Source organism: Aptenodytes patagonicus, chromosome 4, assembly GCF_965638725.1.
Source record: "Aptenodytes patagonicus chromosome 4, bAptPat1.pri.cur, whole genome shotgun sequence".
NCBI lineage: Eukaryota > Metazoa > Chordata > Aves > Sphenisciformes > Spheniscidae > Aptenodytes > Aptenodytes patagonicus.
This window is the reverse complement of record NC_134952.1, coordinates 47,843,759-47,861,059: the sequence shown is the minus strand read 5'-3', so window position 1 is coordinate 47,861,059 and position 17,301 is coordinate 47,843,759. Positions and strand designations below refer to the sequence as shown.

General features: G+C 38.3%; 1 protein-coding gene across 7 annotated transcripts in view; it reads left to right on the top strand.

The window, feature by feature from the left end:
• Positions 1–16,526, top strand: part of FNIP2 (folliculin interacting protein 2) — a 52,781-nt gene extending 36,255 nt beyond the window's left edge. For 5 of the 7 annotated variants that reach the window (XM_076336605.1, XM_076336601.1, XM_076336603.1 and 2 more), the window contains 7 exons: positions 75–221; positions 348–517; positions 3,937–5,257; positions 6,057–6,213; positions 7,393–7,593; positions 11,289–11,404; positions 12,652–16,526. In XM_076336605.1, coding sequence (XP_076192720.1) covers positions 75–221; positions 348–517; positions 3,937–5,257; positions 6,057–6,213; positions 7,393–7,593; positions 11,289–11,404; positions 12,652–12,730 — 2,191 coding nt within the window. In that variant the 3' untranslated portion in view covers positions 12,731–16,526. The other 2 variants (XM_076336599.1, XM_076336600.1) reach the window with 2 other exon arrangements.
• Positions 16,527–17,301: the final 775 nt, after the last annotated feature.

Below are 17,301 nucleotides of genomic sequence, written 5' to 3'. Positions count from 1 at the left end.
GAGGAAAGGGGCTACTCGTATTTGCAAGATTGAAATGTGCATGTTAACGCTTTTTGGGAATTTTCTTTGAGCAGAGTTACCATCTGGAACCTATATTCTGTTCCAAGGATTGCAGAGCCTGTGTGGCTTAATATGATGTCCAGCACCCTGGAAAAGAATCAGCTATGCCAGCGTTTTCTTAAAGAATTTACGTTTCTGATAGAACAGATCAACAAAAATCAGTAAGCTTCCCCCGCCCCCTTTTTCTTAAAAAAACCTTGTGTGCTTCCCAGTGCATGTGAATATGTTAAAGCATTTAATGGCATATTCCTTTGCTGGTGTTACTTTGGTCATATTCTTTTCCCTAGGTTCTTTGCTGCTTTGTTAACTGCGGTGCTGACATACCATCTGGCTTGGGTCCCAACAGTAATGCCGGTGGACCATCCTCCCATAAAGGCCTTCTCTGAGAAGCGCACATCACAGTCTGTGAACATGCTGGCAAAATCCCATCCATATAACCCTCTCTGGGCACAGCTTGGTCAGTAGGAAATGGAAAGCTTCAGACTTCTCTATAATTAGCACCTTCTTGCATCTACTCCTCTTATCTAAGAGCTACTTGTGATCCAGATGACATTTGCTGATTTGCCTTGCTGTAAGCTGGGCAGAGCTACCAACAGATGTCTTGCGCCTGGTTAAACAGCATTTGGAGGCCTGTTTGCATAGCCTCAGTGCTCTGCTCTTTTTCCTTGGCCCCTTGTTGTCATCCTCTGTTACACTGCCTGGTTAAGTAACTCGGTATAGAAGTATTAAGACGGTGTGAGTGCTGTGAACCATCTGAGCAGTTTGGGAAGAACAAGAGAGAACAGACTGGACTGAGGGGAGTTCTCTGGGCCTTGGAGGCCCTTTGTAGTTGAAACTGCCCTGGCTACCTCCTTTTATCTCTTTCTCACAGAGCTAGGATGGACACCAAAACAACAGAGTAGAAGTCTGGCAACTGGCAGTACCTCCATTCATTCACAGTTGTATGAGTGGGCTTGGGCCAAGATTTTCTTTCTATGCCCAGCTCCTCAGGCTGTTCTCTGACAAATACTTTATAGCTTATAAGTTATCTTGATACAGGAGATTATATAACTGCTGTCAAATGAGTAGGTGAGTGAGCTGAGAGAATAATGTTGCCAGTGGTAAATCCTTGAAAATTCCTTCTCTTCTTGGCAGCAGCTGTGAGTCTGACATCAGATTGGCCTTAACTTTAACTGATACACTATATTGCCATGTGAAATAACACATATGTACACTAAAGCAATAATGTGACTTTTACACTGTGCTACTGGTTGTGTTTCTTGCTAATTGTCTCAGTTATGTTTGTTATTCTCAGCAATCTTTATGAAACTAAGAATTGCTACTTTGGCCATGTAGTTGTAGTAGAAGTGTTTCGTGTTTTAGGATGTCTTTTTAAAACATTATGCTGAGGAGTAATGGATTAGACTTGGAGGGGAAAATAGAAGCTTGCTCAGGGTGTTGAGGATGGAGCCAGGCCTGGGGTTATAAAAACCAGCTGGACTGGAGGCGTAAGATTGGCAGTAGCTCTTGTGGTCACTCCCAGCAGCCACCACTTGTGATTAAAGAGTCTGTTTCTCTTCTCACCTTCCCAGGCTGTATGTTGCTACCAGTGTTGGCCTAGCCAAGTTCTCAGTGCCTGAACTCAAAATGCTTTCTGGTTTTGTTTTGTTCTTATAAAGCCCAAAAGCCATTATCAGGTGGTTGTAGTAACTGATAATGAAAGTAAGATGTTGCCCTCTGCTGGTCTCCTTCTTTACAAGGGGGGGGGGAATAAAAAATCATGAGGCTTAGTGCTTTAAAATGGAAATTGCTTTTTATTAAGGAAAGGATTTTGACGTACCTGTCTTTCCACCTTCAGGGTTATGTTTTCATTACATATTACATACCAATTACAATTACATACCGATACAACTGTAAGTACCACTGTCAGGAAGACATAATACTGTCTCTTAAACATCAGCTTCAATCTAATGGTCTTAACAGTAGGCATTAGTATTTTTTGAAGACGACAATTTTGACTTTTTGTACTGTCTTATTAGTAATGGTTTTAGATAAAAGTCAATTGTGCAAATGAACATGAAGCCTGAATCTGATTTCCATAGCAACTGTGCTACTTTTGAAAGTAAAATGATATCTTCCCATTTCCTTTCCAAATTGCTAGTCCTTGTGGCCCACCAGGCATTGAGGTTAATTCCAGTTGAGTAGTCAGAAGCCTACTTTCCATTACTGAGGAATGAATTTGCTGGCATGTTAGGCTATGGGGCTAGTTGCAAGGGCGTTCTTAACTGGGGGAAGACAGCACACTGATGCTACCACACAGTAGCCTCTCCTGTGCGTCGCTGGCATCATGGGAAATGGCAGATCTTGGCAGGGGAGACAGTAAGTGAGAGCAGTGGAATTACTGTCTCATCCTTGTTTTGCAGGAATGGAGTCAGGAGCCTTACTCCTTTTACGTTCTGTATGGCGAAGAGGAGGCTGGGCATAAATGTATTGTTTGCTCATTTGTGTGGGTTTTTTTTTTTTTTTTTCTGTTTTAGTCTCTTCATGTTGAAACCGGATGTCCCCTTGCCCTTGGTAGAAGCCTTCCTGAAGCTCTGATTATAATTCTCATTTAGTGTTGCTTCTTGAGGTCTAGTACAAAATCCTGGTGGCAAACTTGGTCCAAAACATTTGAGCAGCCCTGAGCAAGGACTTAACACCTAAAACAATCTGGTAGATTAGCAGGTAGCTGATAAAGCCTCAAGCCAGAGAAGCCTGCTTTCAAGGTGAACACTTATGGTGGCTAAAGAAAATTGAGCTTTTGGTGGTTGTCTCCCATCTGCTGGTGATATCAGCCACAGTTTGGTTAGGCAAAGACAATTTTGTGGGTGTTCTCTAATGGGTGTCAGGTGAACACAACTGGGTTAACTCAACCTGGTAATAGGTATTTCTTGAATTAACCTATCTTTGTCTGATAGAGCATGTGAATGTTCCCTTATTGGCTATCTATGTTTACTTCTCCCAGAACTTTGGAGTGGAAACCCTTCAGCTGATAGAGGATTACAGGCAGCTGGAAGATAGTTACCACTCTCTCAAACAAATATGTTGAAAGTAGGATATGTATGACCTCAGTTCTGTTAAAAAAGCAGTTCTTCAGGATAAATGAGCTAGCAAATAAGCAGTTCCTGGGAGGACTCAGATTATGTCGTAGTACCTATCTTTCATATTACAGTTGTATTTTAAGTAGTGAATACATTTTCTAGTTCTCCACCAACCCCGGCTAAAGATTAAATGCTCACGTTGGTGAGATTGACTCCAAGTACATAGAAGTGCACGTGCCTTGCCCAATAAGGTAGTTACATACCTCTTTTCAGAACCTTATTTATTAAGCTAATGTTGAATCCTTTTTGCTTTTTTGATATCTTAGTCCTGAAAAATATAATTTAGGTTTTATCTGTATGAAAATTCCTGTGTTTAACGGAAAAAGTGACTGCAATAAAACAGAATAACTTTGATGTGAAAGAAAATTAGTAGAAAAATAGAAAATAGTATAGCTGGCTTCAGAGTTTAGCTGGATCTATATTCCTCTTCTCCCCTGTTGTGTCAATTTCCAAGTGATAATATCTTGTAAGCATCATGTAAATAAAAACCTTAGTGGCTTTGAACAGAAAGAAACTGAGTAATAGCAGCTAATCCCTCAGAAAAACCCCAAAACCCTTCTGGACACAAGCCAGGTGTAAGAACTACTAGGGGACTTATTTTGTTATTCTTTGCTTTAAACTTTTATGAACTTACTGTGAAAGAAACTGTCTGATTTGTGTCCATAGTAAATGCTGTTTCAAAATGTGTTGAATTTAAACAGTATAGCTTATATTACAACCAAACATAAGCATGTGAAATTTTTGTTTTCCTGTATAGGTGATCTCTACGGTGCCATAGGCTCTCCAGTTAGATTGACTCGAACTGTTATCGTTGGGAAACGCAAGGAGTTGGTGCAGCGCTTGCTCTATGTTCTAACTTACTTCATTCGGTGCTCTGAGCTGCAGGAAAATCAGCTGACATGGAGTGAGAAGGCTGGGGAAGGAGAGCAAGTGCTAAATGGAAGCAAGATCACAACTGCACTAGAAAAGGGAGAGGTGGAGGAGTCTGATTATGTTGTTGTCACTGTTAAAAATGAACCTGCTCTTGTGCCTCCAATCCTACCTCTAAAGAATGATGGAAGTAAGAACAATAGTATTGCAGAGTGGGTACGTGACCCAGAAAGCACTCATGCTGTCCCAGCCTCTTCAAAAGAAAAGAGAGAAGCAATAGGAAAGGCCAGTCAAAACTCTGAAGCATCTGTGGACTGTCTAACTGGCAGTTTCCATAAAGGAGCAGCTGATGGTAGGAAAAGAACTGTCACTGATACAGGAATCGTATCCTACCACTTTGAAGAGCCATCTAAATTGGAGGATTTAACGGATATAAAGAAGAACAAGAACCAGAATGAGAGAAAAGTGGAAAAGCAATTGTCTAGTAGGTCATCTGCCTTACCTTGTCCTGAAAGGTCTGGCCACAGGAGTTCACACTTAGAAAAGGTCACCTTTCAGATTGGAAGTTCTGCATCACCAGAGTCAGACTTAGAAACTCATAGAAGAGAAATAGAAGAAAATCTGAAGGCATTCAGAAAAAATCCAGAGGTGATACATTGTGCCTCGAGTTCCACAAATCTGACTGTGGATGCTTCCCAGAATCAAAAAGAAAGTTGTGAAGCTGCCTTTATACCCTTCAGTAAACATAATGTTTGTTATGCACAAATCCCACCTTGTGAGGTGAAGGAGAGTATACTTAATAACCAACATACGGAAAGCAAAGGAACTGAAATTAATTTAGTGAACACAATATCTAGTGAGCCGCTCTTGCCCACAGATAACATAGAAACTGTAAAATTGCCAAGCCTGAAAGAAACTAGAACTTTATGCTCTGGCAATCTGGAGAACTATTCCCCTGGCTGTGTAGAAGTAGGTTCTGCTGTCAAACAGGATTCCCCTAAAGTAGGTGCTAAAGATGTCCCCTATGGGGATGCTGGAAGGAAAATCCCCTTCAGAGTTGAAGGGGACATTCCAAGGAACGAGAGTTCAGACAGTGCTCTTGGAGCCAGTGATGAAGAAGGTGATTGTTGTATCCCTGATGAAGTGCATCACGATAATGTCAGCAAAAGACTTGAAGAGTTTGCAGAAGTGGAACTTCCTTTACCAAGGTAAAGAAGTAATTAATTTAGAACTAAATGGAGTCAAAAGCTGTTGCTACTTTAGAGATGTTCAGGGTTTCAAGTCTGAAATCCTCTGGGATCTTGACTAAGTTCCTTGCAAACAAATCCATAACAGACACTGGTGTGATTAGGATTCTTGTAAACAGACTTGGCAAAAAGAAAACCAAGACTGAGCAGGCTTAGGTATTGAAGTCTTCTGACAAAGGTGTTCTTCAAATATCTAATAAAAAGTGATCAAACTTTTTTAATATAAACTGCCTGAAACATTTGATGTAGACATGTAGATAGAACATCTGAGGACAAGCAAAACGTCAGCTTTGCTTAAACTGATAACTTTAGATTTGACATATCTGACAAATGAAAGACTGATTTGAAATAAATAAGGTCATCCTATTTGAAAACTTTTGAGCTTTGCAGGTGCACATGGAGCTTGCTGATGCTTAAGGTAGGTAGCTAGAAAGAGTTTGCTTCTTGGGCTGAGTTTGAGAAAACTCAAATTTAGCAAACCTGTTAGCTGCAGAACAGGGAGCTCATATATACCACAAGCTCTAATATATTTAGATTTGCCTTTTCATAAATTTGAAGGAATCAATACGTTGTTAAAGTTCAGCTTTCAAAATCCATGTTTCAAAGAGCTCCAGTAATTGGTTTACTGTATTTTGAATACAATTGTTGATTAATATTTGCAGTAGAAGCAGGGGTGATAAACCAAACATAGCATTCACTTAAAATCTGAATGCAGTCTGTCAAGCAAGAATCTTACCTGCTTTGTATTTCTGTATTTCAGGTCAAATACAATCAGCAGTCAATGCGTGAAAAATTTTGGAAGATCACTTCTAGGTGGTTACTGTCATACGTATATACCTGATCTAGTGCTACATGGAATAAATAATGATGAAAAACTCAAGCAGTGTCTACTAGCAGACCTACTTCATGCAATGCATGTGAGTTAAAGTACTGTTCTGAGTCATAGTAGGAGTTGTGATACTACTGAGAACTACAGAAGCAGGTCCTTTGAATAGGTCCTGTTTCTTTCTAATTCCCCGTTCTTAACAGCCACACCTGACATGTCTTCCTTCTTGAGAGATGTAAGCCCTTAATTCATTGTGTGCAAAGCCTGTTCGCACAAGAATCACATGCTTTCCTTTATGCTCTCTTAAGTCTTCTCTTCAAAGATAAACACAAGAAAAATTGTTTGCAACTTCAAGTTACAGACAAGGAAAAAACCTCAAACTGCTTCTCTGCAGTCACAATAGCAGACAGAATTATCTATATTTCATAAAAATGATATGCAAGTTGAAACATCTTATTTTGCCACTTAGTGGCATGTGTTGCAAGGGAGGTGAAGTCTTGTGGAAGTCTAGATTATACTAGACTGTAGCAGAAATGACTGACTACAGAAAGTAGTTGTCTGTAGGTAAGAACTTTGCCATGTTCTTACTATGCTTTAGGTACTCCTAAATTATAGAATTAATTTATAACTAACCTTTCACTAAAGTAACTGTGTGACCTTTGTATGCAGTTTTAAATGTTTATCTAGTAATTGTCAACAGCTTCTCTCTATAGCAATCAAGAATCATCCTGCTGGAATGCGTTCATGTACTATCCGAAACAGTGATGCGTGTGTATGTAACTATTTTAAACAATGTCAGATTGGTCTAATACAATACTGTCTCTTCATACATACCCTGCCTTGATTGTGCATAGTGAAATCCCTCACATATCTCCGAAACATTAAATATACTTCCACCATCACTGGATCAGTATAATTATTACTCTCTAAATTTCGGAAGTAAATTATCTTTTCAGGGAAGGTGGTGGAATACTTGAATAAAACAATATTGGAGTAGTGATTTTGAAGCACTAATTAAACAAAATTAAATGCCTTGATCAAACTGGCACTTAAGACTTAACTGACCCGATGTTGCTGAACGTAAACCCGTCACTGAAGTTGGTATTCCTTGTCATTTTTGAGATGCCTTCGGTTTCCTATTGGACAAAAACATTCATTAGATCACTTTCTTATTCCCTGCTTCAGTGTGAATAAAAGTGGAACCTCAAACTAAGTTGTGGAAATGTATATCAAAGTGTCACATAATGTTTGTATTTTGTATCTGTTGCAGCATCCAGTGCTAGATGAGCCCATAGCAGAAGCTGTCTGTATTATTGCAGACACAGATAAATGGAACGTACAAGTAGCTACAAGCCAGAGAAAGATGATGGACAATATGAAGTTAGGCAAGGATGTTTTGGTTTCGAGTCAAGTATCCAGTTTATTGCAGTCTATTTTACAGCTTTACAAACTCAACGTCCCAGCTGACTTTGTAAGTATTTCTTTACTGAAGCTAATGAAAATTGCTTAGCTTAGATAGCAAATGCAGAGTTTTGTACACTGCGTTGCTATACCAGTGAACTAATGCCTGAAATAATGCAGAGTTGGTACAACATATTTAAAAGAATGCATGCTACAGTCCAGTAACAGATACTGTTTTATCTGTAATTTACATCTAATAGATCAGGTTAAAGTTAACTACTCCAGAATGCATATGCCAAAACTAAAGTTGTTTAGGCAGTTTTAGCATGGTTCTCACGTGTTTATGATTAGGGGTCTTAAATTTGGCTTTTTTTTTTGTTCATATAATTTCCACAGTTCTCTACTCTATGTTGTTGAAACTTCTATCTACCCAAGCCTGTTTCTAGCATACAGCTTTCTATCCTTGGGCTTTCTATCCAACCCCATGCAGTGGATGCCTTTTCTCTCTTCTCCCCAAATAATTGTGCCTGTGTGTGTTTACTTGACTGTTCTGTTTTAGGCATATTTCAGCCAACTCTGTCAGCAAGTGCCGTCTCAGATAGCCTTGCCAATGTCTCCATAGGATTGCTGGGAGGAGACTGTAAACCTGAAAACGCCTGGGCGTGGGTGGGTTGCAGCAGGGGATGTTGCTTTGTCATATTGCGTACTCCCTATCCCACAGCATCCTTTCCTGTCCTCGTTAGTAGTGGAGTTCATCAGAGCAAATCAGTAATGCTGGTTTTGCTGATAACAACAAAATTACCTACAAGTCTGGCAGTGGTAATTATAATACAATTTTTAATGCACGATTGTAGATTAGGAAAGATGGGGAGTTTTTTTCAGTAGCCACCCCTTTTTTCAATAAACAGAATTGATTTGTCCTTCAGCAGATAGCCTTGAGAAACTGTGTAGGAAGCCTGTGTAATGACTGTGCTAGCAGATGGAAGAGGAAGATAGAGCTAAACTCTAACAGCTGTAAATAGTATTAGTCGGCACTGTTTTGGATGAAATTAGTGGTATTGATTACGCTAAGTTCTTGAAGTCAAGTGCTGGGCAAAATATGTGGGTACATTGTCAATGTTGTCTCTGGATTCTTCTGGGCATCAAAAAATATGTAACTTTGGTTAAAATTATATCCTAACACTTGCACAGTAACATCTTAAATTCTGGCATTTCTAAACTGAATAGCTGATTCTGCAACTGAAGTGTTCTTTCCAATGTTGCCTTGAGGTTTATGTATGCAATTTCTGTATGCTTTGTGTGGTGTGGGGGGTTTTGGAGGTGGACTGTTTTTTGGGGGGTTTTATTTCCTTTTTCTTAGAAAAAGGAACAATGAATGACAGTGCTACTAGTTTGTAAATTTTCTATAATCCACGTTAGAGACACTTTGATCCTCCTGTCGGTGGATTTTACAGCTCTGCTAAAACAGAAATATGGGTGCATGGAAGTCAAGTGTTCCACTAAACTCTAGGGGGAGAAGTGTGACTTCTATTGTAGTGATTCTATTGATTTAAATTTTGACAAAAACATATGTACTAATATTGATAAGAGATGAGCATAATCAGTATGTTTGAAGTTTCCTTTATGAGCGTACATTTCTTTACGTGCAGTTACTGTTCAGATGAATAAGCTTTTTGGGTTTTTGTGGTACAATAAAAAACAAAACCCAACATGAGACCGGATGAAGAGCAAGTGGTGATATCTTTGTTGTGGCACTTCAGACTAGTAACCATACTGCGGAGAGCTTGGCAGTATGCCAGGGTGAGAGGGAAGTGATGATCGCAGCTGCTGCATGTCAGCAATATGTCAAAAGTTTTACCTGCACCTTTAAACTAATTTTAAGCTACTTTTTTCTAATTTTAGAAGTGACTTGGCATTTTTTTTCCCCATTTAGTCAATGAGAAAAGCTGCAGAGGAAGCTAACATCAAAAAAAGAGACTTCTGTACCTCGCTTAACGTGGACATTTTGAACAAAATGGATTCATGTACTGAGCTTATGAGGAAAAATGTCTTTTGATTCTTTGGCATTCAGGAGGAGCAGATAAGATTATGTAAAGAATCTCTCCTTTAGAATAATGTGGGATTCTTCCTTACTTGCTCCCTCACAACTTAAAAAAAAAAAGTAAAAATCCATAATCCTCTAGCATGAGTACTGGAATTGAAATATATTGAACTGCTACTTTGTGAATCAGCTGAGGAAGTGCTCATAGCCTTTTGCATTAGAGTTACCTGTAATGAAGAAGATAAGAATGTTTCCCTTTTGGCTAGAATCAGAAGTGTTATGATTGTAATGACTTGAGTGAAAACTTGCTTGAAGCAAATAGACCAAACTACTTTTAAAAAGATTTTGCCTTTCCTCCACTGGTGGCAGTTATCTTATCCTACTACTATGTAGCATGTTTGTTTTTTTTTTTTTTTTTTAAAATGCCTCTTTATCTTCCGTGATTAAGACCAGATATAAGATCAGAGAATCATTAAAAATCTTGCTCCAGACCATCAGAAAAATACATGGTAGACTACCTACAAGCATGAGTCTATTTTTTGCTGATTATTTTTTAATTAGCAAGACTGGTTTCACAGGATCACACTTCTAATACTTACGGTTTTCATTCAACTTGAAAAGTACATTCGACGATGGCCTGAAGCTATTTGCTGCTGCTGTTTCTAATAGCTGTCTATGCCTGCTGGATGATTATACATTTGATAATGTGAGGTTCTGTATATGCCTCCTGCTTTGATCTCCTGGAGTTTGGAGAGCTGAACTAATTTAACTTTTTTGAAGTGGTCATCCCTGTGGAAAGAAGGAATATATCAAATTGAATGTACCTTTTGTCCTGGAACAAAGTACCTGATAAGACATCCTACCCACTCACCTTGTGAAGACATCCTACCTACTGACCTTGTCTTACCAAAAAACCCCTCTCGCTCTTTGAAGCTAAGGTTCATCTGCTCTCCTGCAGTTGGTGTATGAGAAATTACCATGCATCACATGACTGTATTTAAAAATAACATGCATTTCTAGCATGCTACTGCTGAAAGAAGAGGGGAGTGATTAAATTGGTATTTCAACTTGAATTATTACCTTTTGGGAAACAGCATCAAATGTTTAAGCAATTTTAAACTAGAAATACCTAGGACTAATAAAAAAAATGCCTAAAATGGATTCATAACCTAGCTTCTCCAGTAAAGCAGTGAGCAAGAGAGCTATAATTCTATGACAAATAAGATAATGGTATCTTCCACTTCTTGAGTCTTAGTTTCTTGAATGGCAGATCCCTAGAGCTAGAGTGCTGATTTTAGGAACTGTTGTCTAGACTGAGTCTTTCAGAAAAAATAGGACTGACTTATAAAAAAGATATCTTGATCCAAGTATTCTGGTTTGATTCTTAGTAAGATGTCTTGAGTGTCTTTGAACCTGGTTAAAACTATTTTAAGTCAGCAGAAACACTGTGGCTGACTTGAGTGGGAAATGGATGTGCGGTTTGTGCAACAAACTTGTTGCCCAAGAAAGCTGGAATGCCCTAACCCTTTGAGGGGGTAGCATAACTTTTTAATGTTGCTAGCACAGCTGTAACATAACCAATTGCCTTTTCTGGATTTTGGAGCGGAGATGTAGTTTGAAAGATGTTCTAGCTAAGATAGAAGCTAAAATGATATGCTTACATTTCTGTAAAATTTGCATGTGATTGCTAAAGCCGTTCTGAGGTTTTTGGTCTGTGTTTACAGTGCATAATGCATCTTGAGGATAGACTACAAGAGATGTATCTCAAAAGCAAAATGCTTTCAGAATATCTGCGAGGACATACAAGAGTGCATGTAAAAGAACTAGGAATTGTATTGGGGTGAGTATTGCAGATATCGGTCTTGACCAATGGCAAAACTTGGGGCACTTATTTTCCTTTTAGGTTTCTGAATGTTGACATCTTGTTCCCACGGGGACTTGCTTCTTACTTCATATTTAGCAGTCTGCTCTTTCACGTGCCTAATAAAGTGTAAAAATGGGTTCTACTGAGCCATCTGGAAATCAGGAGGAGACACAGTTTGACAGCAAGAACAAATCACTTATTGTTAAAACCTTCAGGATGAAGAAAGTTTGGATTTTGGTCATTAGGAGGTTATCCACACATTCATACGCACTCTTTCTGTCTCAGTCTCCTTAATGAAAACTCCATCCCAACAAATACTTGAGAATTTTTGGAAGGTTAGGTGGTGCAGTTGTATCTTGAGGGAAGAGGGGTTCTCAAAAAGCAGATGTAGGAAAATAGACAGGTGTCCTGTTTGGCAGCTGTCTTCTAATAATAGTACTTGATTGGCATACAACCTTTAGGGATGCACCTGCTGACAGCAGAAGAGGGGAAAGGGGGAAGAAGTGAATACACATTCCCAAGAAGATGGTTTTTAGCACAGTAGGTAAAACTTAATTTATCTTTATCCAGACTGTTGAAGATTTCGTGCTGAGAAATGTAGCTGTAAATAGTGAAACCCTGAAATAAGCGCTCTTCTCAGCGTGTGTATATGTGTATAAAGATATATATACACACACACACACACACATGTCCTGGCCTCTGAGCTTTACACTGGAAACGGCTGGAAACTGAGCATTGTATTTGAGAGACATTCCTGGTACTGTTATTGCATAATAACTAATAATCCCAGCTTTTGGTCATTTTTGGTAAGAAAGTGCTACTGCATGGTGAACTGCACAGTCTTCCATAAGCTGATGTTCAGTACTTTCTTAAACTGGGCTTATTGGTGCCCACTGACTGGTAAGACTACAAGCTAAGGCTTATGGTTTAGCAAATAAATAAAAGGTTTTATTTAAACCAAAAAAGACTATATACACCACAAAATGTAATACTGCTATCTTTTGACTTAAATGGTAGCACACTTCTTGGTTTTAAGCATTATTACTTACCTTTACTGGTACGTTATGAGTAATGGCAATAAATAATAATTAAACAATGAACTCGGTTATAGCAAGACACTTCCAGTTTCTTTAAAGTGGATGAAAAATATCCTCTTGTGTTTCTCTTCTTCTGTGAAGGTGACAATATATTTTAAAGTCTGTCTCTCTCTTTTTAATTTCCAGGATTGAATCCAATGACTTGCCTTTGTTGGCTGCTATAGCAAGTACTCATTCCCCGTATGTTGCTCAAATACTCTTATAAATTCAAATCTCAGGATAGTCATTCCCTTAAAGTAAAAGAAAGAAAATGGGAATGTTGAATGAAGAACAGAGATGCCAAACACTGGTAAAGGGCAACACTGAGATAAGCAGGTGATGACTGTACATTCTACTGCCTTCCGATTCTGATTTCAACCGGATGTTTTATCGGAGGACTTCAGTTTACATAATGTAAAAGGCATTCAGGTTTTTCTTACAATCTCACTTCTGACTTAAATCAAGAAAGTGACTGCATTCTTGCATTTTATTTTTATTCAAAGACAAAAGTTAACACTATGTGGCAGACCAGGAGCTGCCGTCCAAAACGCTGCTCAAAACCATGAAGTAACAGTTAAAAGAACAAGTGGGTTAGAATGGATTTCGTAATACTATGCTTGTGAGTGTGGTGTGGTGTATGTTTCCTTGCTGGGGAGGAGGAGGAGCTGTAAACTATGTATATAGTATTCCTATACACAAGTGTATTAGATGGGACATGATTTTCTTGCAGAGCATAAGCATGATTTTGTATAGTAGAATTGACCAGCTCAGAACAAGGAACCTGAATTCAGCAGCCAAATGTTATGTGGGAGTGGAGGTGTGCATGAGGTGATGTGACTTTTCCCTTAAAGGACAAGAGGTTAAGAAAGCTGTGGCTGCTTCTGTTTTAATGAGGAGGCATTCAAATGAGCCCATGGCTAGAAGTGGAATGGAATGGACTTCTGAGATAGGGATTTTGTGGGAAAGCCTTATGGAATTTCTGCTACAAGTTTACATTTGTTGCTGACGCAACTTCAATAACTCTTGAGTTTCTGTATGACTGTAGTCCTGGGAACTAAACCTGTGTCTTGGTGTCATCAAGTATTACTATCTCCAAGGAGTATGAATTTGACAAACTTCTGTATGATACTAGTGCTGTTAGTGCGTGTCTGTGCGCACGTACACCAAGCAATTGGCACAAACTGAAGACAGTCTTATTGGGGAAATAAAAGACAACAAACAACCCCCCCACGCACCCCCTAAACCTTCAGTCAAAAGTATCACTTTTTTCCAGCTACTAGTTGTCACTCTAAGTAGGAATAAAAGAGGAGCATTGTTTGAAGTAAAATGAAATGTAGGGGACAAACCCCAATATTTGATATTACTATGAATGTTTGCAGTTACCCTTTTTGATTCTACAGAAATCTTGAACTATCATCCGGGTGCCTTTCCTTAATAGGTTAACTACTCCGAGACCAGAAACTACTTCTCCACTAGTTGATACTGGCCTTCTGTGTTTCTAGAAAGCAAAATAAAATTTTGTATTTTACTGTTTTCATGTGGTTGATAACATGAATGTAAAAAAAAATTACTTTTATTGCATAAAGCACTGTTAAGCTGGATATGAAACTGTGGACCAGACTGAGGAAAGAACAAAGGATCAAAACAAATATTCTTAAAGAAACGGAAAACTCAATGTCGGACCATTCTGTTGTGAGCCAGCAGGAATGAGGTGTCTGAAATTGTCAGCTTGCAAGCAAATTGCTAGCAACACAAGTGCTTGGGAATAGTGAATTCTAATAAGAAACTCCCGGTCACCGGTTGTGAGTTCTCCTCGTTGACGATTACAGATTTTAACGCTGAAGGGACACACTTTTATTAAAAGTGTTTTTATTTCCTACTACCTTGATGTTTGGACTTTTCTACAGTAAACTTTCAATGATTTGAAATAATGAAATGTGCATATTGTGAGTTGTTTAAATGTGATGGGGGTCTTGATTAACCTTGTGTTGCTTTTTGAGGGAAATAGGTAGACTGACCTACTGTGAAGAGAGGTTGTTTCCAAGTGGAGGGATACTGAAAATTCTGATACGATGCTTCTAAAGCTGTTCCGTATATGCTGGATTTCTGACCTGACATTCCAGCTGTTTCTTTTATTGCATTTTCATACTTGTCCCTAGTATTCTGCCTAAAAAGGCTAAAATCTTTCTATGGTTCAGGTTTTCTCCTACTGCTTATAGTTAAGCAAACTCTTCATATCTTTGGTCTGTGAATCCTTCTATCTGCTGGAAAGTAAACTTACCTCTGCATATAGCTGTTAGCAGATACCACTCTCTGTTCCACAAGGTTAAGACAAAGTGAAAACCGTAGAGCAAGTCACATATTCCTAAACTACCCCTGTGATGAAGAATGTGTGCGTGCGCATGTGTAAGACTATGAAACCGCTTCCCTGAGTGTATATAGAAATCCTCCCGTGCTTTCTCTATTTCATGTCACTCTTAAATAGTAGCTGAGTACATTAAAAGTCAATTCCGGTTCTCTTAAAGTATTAGTTGGGTTTTTACCTGAACAGACTGACAATTCTTCAAAGAAATATGTGCTAACATAGAAATATGTGCTTTTGTTATCATAGAGTGTACTAAGGAAGTCAAAGGTCAGGCATCATTCAGTGATTTCAAGACTAATACCATGATCGGTAACACCTGATTTTACTACATCAACTATTTAAAACAAAACAAAACAAAAAACTTAAACCTGCCTTTTGGCAAGGCATCAAATCAACCTAGGGGTGGCATGTGAGCCGATGGTCAAAAGCACTTGGATTTTCTTCAGCCCAGGCTAAAACTTTATAGTTCCTGCTGCTTTCTCTAACATTTTGCTGCTCTTCAGAAATTACATGATGAACTATCTTGTTCTCACAGTTTTAGTTTTGGGGGAAAGAAAATCCAAAATGAAAGCTGTTTATTACCTTTAAAAGGCGTTAGGCTAAAGAAAGTTAAATACACGTTTTCCCCTCCACCAAATGTACTACCTCAGTTGACAGGATTCCACCTCTAGGGCTTTTTTTGACTCTAAGTCTTTAACTTTGTTTTTGGTAGCATCTTGCTGTTTATGTAAATTAGTGTGGCATGACAGGGCAGTAAGTATTTACAGATGTGGTGTTAGACATCTTTAGGGCATGTTTCTGTTTTTATTTTAATAGGATGAAAAGTGATATGAATGTACAGATGTGTTTTAAAATTGATAATGTAGCTTAATTTTCAAATATTCCAAAGTTGTTTTTATCAGTATTATGTAGTTTTTTGTAAACTTAAATACATACTTTCTTGGTTAAGTGGGAGTGCACAGTCTTTCCAAAATCCCACATAAATGCAGTTTACATGGTGCAATTTAAAGAATGTATGCTTTTTTCAGGCAAGACTAAACTTTCACACACAGAGGGGAGGAATGAACTGCTAAACTGTAGTATTTAATCTAAATGAATTCTTTAACCCCAAACGATACCAAGATCTAAACATTTTAATTTAAGCAGGTACTCTGTACTAATGTATACAACTTTCTTCTGCCCAAAAGAAGCAAATAGACACTGATTCTGTAATTCACATTTCTAATGGCATCCTCCAGAGTTATAGATTGATCTTTCCCACTCCCTACTATATGCATCTTTACTCTTAAAGTCAAAAACCCTTTTCAGACACACCAAACTCTTGTGTACAAAGTTTACACAAAATGATCACTTATCCCTCAAGTATAACTTCTACAAAAGGACCCAAATCAAAATCGAGTCTGAACTGCTGAATATATTCTAGGCATTTTTTTTTTTTGAGGTCAAATGGCTAATTTGACATACATAGCAGGTTTTCCATAGTAGAAAAAAATGTGTGTTGCTATTGCATGTTTGGAGAGCATAGGCTTTTTTAGGAATGACTGAATACCAATGTCAAACTACATGGGTTGGTTTTTTTTCTTACAGTTGTTTGTGTACGCTATCATTTTAGTCTATTTCTTTGCGGCATTTGGTGCAATAAACTTTCTGAAATGAATGTCAGTGGTATTTGGTATCTTCCTTTTTAAAACTTACTTCTGAAATAGCTGTTCTTCTTGTAGCTGAGATCTAATAGTGCATGGACATCCAATAACCCATTAGGGGAGTAAGTAAATGTTGCAAGAAATGTCTAACAGGAAGGCCTCACAAAATTTGGAACCTGATTGAACACTATTAGCATCTTTGGAAGCTTTATCCCACTTATATATGTAAACAAGAGCTCTTACAGTGTGAAAACTAACTGCAAAAAATAATGGAAATGAAGACACTGTTGAAATAGGTCCTGCAGAGGTTCCACACACCTGTGTGGCTGACACTTAGCTCAAGTGCATATGAAAAGAGCTATCTGAAAAATGTGTCACTATTACATAATATATCCAATTGTAAAAATTCCTCAACCTAACAGGAATGAGTGACACCTTGTGTCTACTAGATTATGAATTGGTTGATGGACTTGACATGAATTAGTTTAAAATAAAGAGGTCTTCAATTTGTGTCAAACTCTCCATGACCAGAATTTCTATTTAGTATTCTGCAGCTTACTGGAAAGTCCTTATTTACAAAATGAAAATGGAGAAGAGAAGATCAACTGTAATTATGCTGAACATCTTTGAACAGGTCTGAGGTACAGTCTGATTTGTAGGGTGTAAGCACTTCTTACCTGTAGACTGAAATGTTTGAGGTTTGCTCGTTGGTCAGGCTAACAAAGATTGGAAATAAAACAAAAGCCCGGGAACTTTGACATCAAGGACTTTTCACAGTGCTCTGAATAC